The sequence below is a fragment of the Triticum urartu genome, chromosome 7A (assembly GCF_056163025.1).
Source record: "Triticum urartu cultivar PI428250 chromosome 7A, HENAU_Tu73, whole genome shotgun sequence".
NCBI lineage: Eukaryota > Viridiplantae > Streptophyta > Magnoliopsida > Poales > Poaceae > Triticum > Triticum urartu.
The window spans coordinates 511,496,394-511,499,971 of record NC_141879.1 but is presented as its reverse complement, the minus strand read 5'-3'; the positions used below and the strand labels follow the sequence as shown (position 1 = coordinate 511,499,971).

General features: G+C 43.9%; 1 protein-coding gene across 1 annotated transcript; it reads right to left on the bottom strand.

The window, feature by feature from the left end:
• Positions 1-315: 315 nt before the first annotated feature.
• LOC125525998 (cysteine proteinase inhibitor 6-like) lies at positions 316-907 on the bottom strand. Its single transcript, XM_048691013.2, has one exon. It carries the CDS (start codon positions 802-804, stop codon positions 451-453), a length of 354 nt encoding a protein of 117 aa, XP_048546970.2. The 5' UTR covers positions 805-907; the 3' UTR covers positions 316-450.
• Positions 908-3,578: the final 2,671 nt, after the last annotated feature.

Below are 3,578 nucleotides of genomic sequence, written 5' to 3'. Positions count from 1 at the left end.
AAGCATGACTGCTGCAACAACACAGTGACAAAACAACGCGGATACATAGTCACATATACCAACACCAAGACAAAAGGACATAAATAGCAAGAAGAACAACGACCACAATAGTTATCTTAAAGTGAAATGCCATCTAGTCTCTTCTTTAATGTCCATCTTGTGTTTCTTAACTTCATGACGAAGGTGCACATTTCACAACCATTCATAAAGAATAGATTGTTGCGCCATCTTGTGTTTCATAACTTATGTATGCTATTGTTTGTTATAGCAATGAGTTCAAGTGACAACATCCATGCTCCCCGTAATCGTCTAAAAAATTAAAACATTGCGAGTTGCCAATGATGAATAGTTTCCATAATCTGTTAGGTAGAACACAACACCAATCCCTTGACATTTCTTATTACAATCAAAATAATATGGCTAGTCTAAATATCATCGGATCGGCGACGCTCAATTTGCAGGGGTGAACGATATGAACTTCCATGTCTTTGGGTTACTCGAGTCCTTCTCGAACAACACTGCCTTGTATGTACCGTGTGAGCCATCGAGTCTCAAGGCATCAATGACGAGCCGATAGTTTACACCATTCACAATCTGCTCATCGCCACTCACCACCTTCACAAACCTGAGCCCATCATTGCCCCCCAGTTGGGTGTGCTCCAGTACTGCCCACTTGCCAAGCTCTTGGATGTGCGGGTCGGCGATGTTCTTGATCTTAAACCAGCCCCTGGGGATTGCTGTGGTTGGCATAACAATGACATGGACGATGGTGGCAATGGCCACAAGGAGGAGGCTGGTTCTCATGGTTTTGGGGGTTGTTGCTATCCGGCCTTGGATCAATCGATGGGCTTTGTGAAGTTTAAGATGAGGCTTGCAATGGTTGTGCTGATGGGCAAAGAAGACGACACTATATATGTTGGCTTGAGCTTATTAGCAAGGGGCAGGAATCAATTACATATCTTTATGTGATGCATTTTTTCTTTTTTGAAGAATATTAACTTGATGCATATCATATGATACTATATTTGTATACCAATTAATGTGATGCATATCATATGATACTATATCTGTATACTAATCAAAGTGATGCATATCATATAACACAATAACTACATACCAAATTAATGTATACATTTCCTACTGTTTTAGGACACCTACTCTCGTAGCCATATAAGATATGTATAAAAAATGTTAGATTTACAAGGTGATCAATGGTATAAATGCTAATTACCCACAGTTCATACATGATAGCCTAGTTAAAGGGGTGACTAGTGATTTGTTTTTATTGACAACAACAGTAGGAATTTCGTACAACATACATTTTTGTGTTTTCATGTGTATATGAGAAAAGTACAAAGAGAAGTTCAGAAGGGAGCAATATAAAAATAATAAAGAGAGAAACAAGAATGCTGACTTCCATGAGGAATGTAAGCACTATCAAAAAGCTACATGTCGGGCGACCGATCAGGGTTCATGTCGGGCACATGCTTGTCGTATTATTAGCCCATTATTAACCGTCTAGATCCTATCTGTATGTTCTCTACGCACACCCATCATTCCCTATCTTCCTCTCGGCAGCGCGCGAGATAGATTATGAGCAGCATGACACAGAGACGCGACAACGCCCCTTGCAACTCTGCCTCATCACCACTCGCCCCGCACTCAGCGCTTCGCCCCTCCCCTAGCGCGCAGGATCACTGTCGTCGCTGGTAGCAACAAATGTTCCCTTGTAGCTTCCTAATCGTCATTTGTAGCCTCCCGTCTGCCGATTGCAGCTCCGCCACCGAAGGATTACAACACCACAACAACTCCCCATCAACGGTCGCGCTAGATGCAGCTCCACCAACCGTCTATTGTAGCTCGTCGTTCGCCAGTTGTAGCACTATCCCTATAATGGTACCAGCTCCCGGCCTCGTCGGACGATGCTCCCATGTATCCCCATTGCAACAAAGCCACTCATCGGTCGCAAGTCCCAACCACGCCGACCGCCATTGTCTGGTACGGGCGCCACCTTCGGAACATTTTCACACGTCGGTTATAGATTTTCTGGCTCGCCATCGAAGCATCCTCCCTCATGTCGCCACCTATCCCAGCAAAACCTTAGCCGGTCACAGCAGAAGCTGCAGTTCATGGGCTCATGGTTCCCATCTAGCCAGCACGGCGCATCCCTCTTGCTGCAGTGTGACCGACCATTGCAACTCGCTTGACGGGTGGCCAAGCAGCGCCCGGTGGTGAGCAGGGGAAAAGGATGCAGCACTAGTGCCCGTTTCCTATGCATCGCAGGTGTCGACATCAACCTTAAGGAAGATGGGGAAAAAGGAGGAGGAGGAGCAATAGCTCACTTGGGCAACCGAGGGGAGGGGTGCATCGGTCGTGCACTACATTGAGGGACAAAGGAGGTGGTGCTACTTCTTGAGCTTGCGTTGGTTTTTCCCTTGAAGAGGAAACGGTGATGCAACAAAGTAGAGATAAGTATTTTCCTCAGTTAAGAACCAACATATCAATACAGTAAAAGGAACACACAAGTCTCCAATGATAGCACCTGCACAAACAAACAAATACTTGCGCCCAACACAACAATTTAAGGGGTTGTCAATCCCTTCATGGTTACTTGTAAGGATGAGATCTCATAGTGATGGATATAAAAGATAAATACAAGTGCAAACAAAATAAAAGTAAATAAACTGCAGCAAGGTATTTTTGTGTTTCTGATTTGTAGATCTAGAAATAATATGATAAAAGATAGACCCGGGGGCCATAGTATTCACTAGAGGCTTCTCTCTTGAAAGAAAGCATACAGTGGGTAAACAAATTACTGTTGAGCAATTGATAGAAAAGCGTATAGTTATGAAGATATCCAAGGCAATGATCATGTATATAGGCATCACGTCCGAGACAAGTAGACCGACTCCTGCCTGCATCCACTACTGCAGGATGCTACTAACATGACACTACGATCAGAGACCCTTTGATGAAACTGTGTGTGATGCATTAATTGCAAACGGTGATGTAAAAAACCGTCAAAAAAGATGCAAAACATTTGCGATGAATGATACATCAAACATGGTTCATATTTTAGTTGCGTGTGCGATGAGTGGCATACGGTTGATATGTATGAACTGTTTGCGATGAGATAGAACAACAAAAACGGGCAGCCAGATCAAGGTGTGTGCGATATATGGCATACAGTTCACTCTGATGAACCGTTTGCGATGACTGAGGTGAACACAAACAATTCGGCGTAACAAGATGTGTGTGATACCCGGCAAACAGATCGGTAATCAGAATTGTGTGCGATCATTATAGACAGCCCATACGGTCTTTTTTGTGAATTGTGTGCTCGTCAGGGCACACAGTTTAACAAACCAACCTGTGGGCGATAATGTAGAAGATCTCTGTCGAATACATATTACTAACCGTCTGCGATGAGATTGATAGGATAAACAGAGATATATACAGTTTGCTTAATTTAGTCCTTCTTCTTCTTGTTGTTGTTGTTGTTGGATGGCCCCACGACATCGTCTTGGCGAGGACGCTTCTTGCCGCTGGTCATTGGCTTTTCATCGCCGTCATCGTCA

Coding starts and splice junctions, on each gene's coding strand:
- LOC125525998 (XM_048691013.2), bottom strand. CDS start 804: ATGAGAACCAGCCTCCTCCTTGTGGCCATTGCCACCATCGTCCATGTC.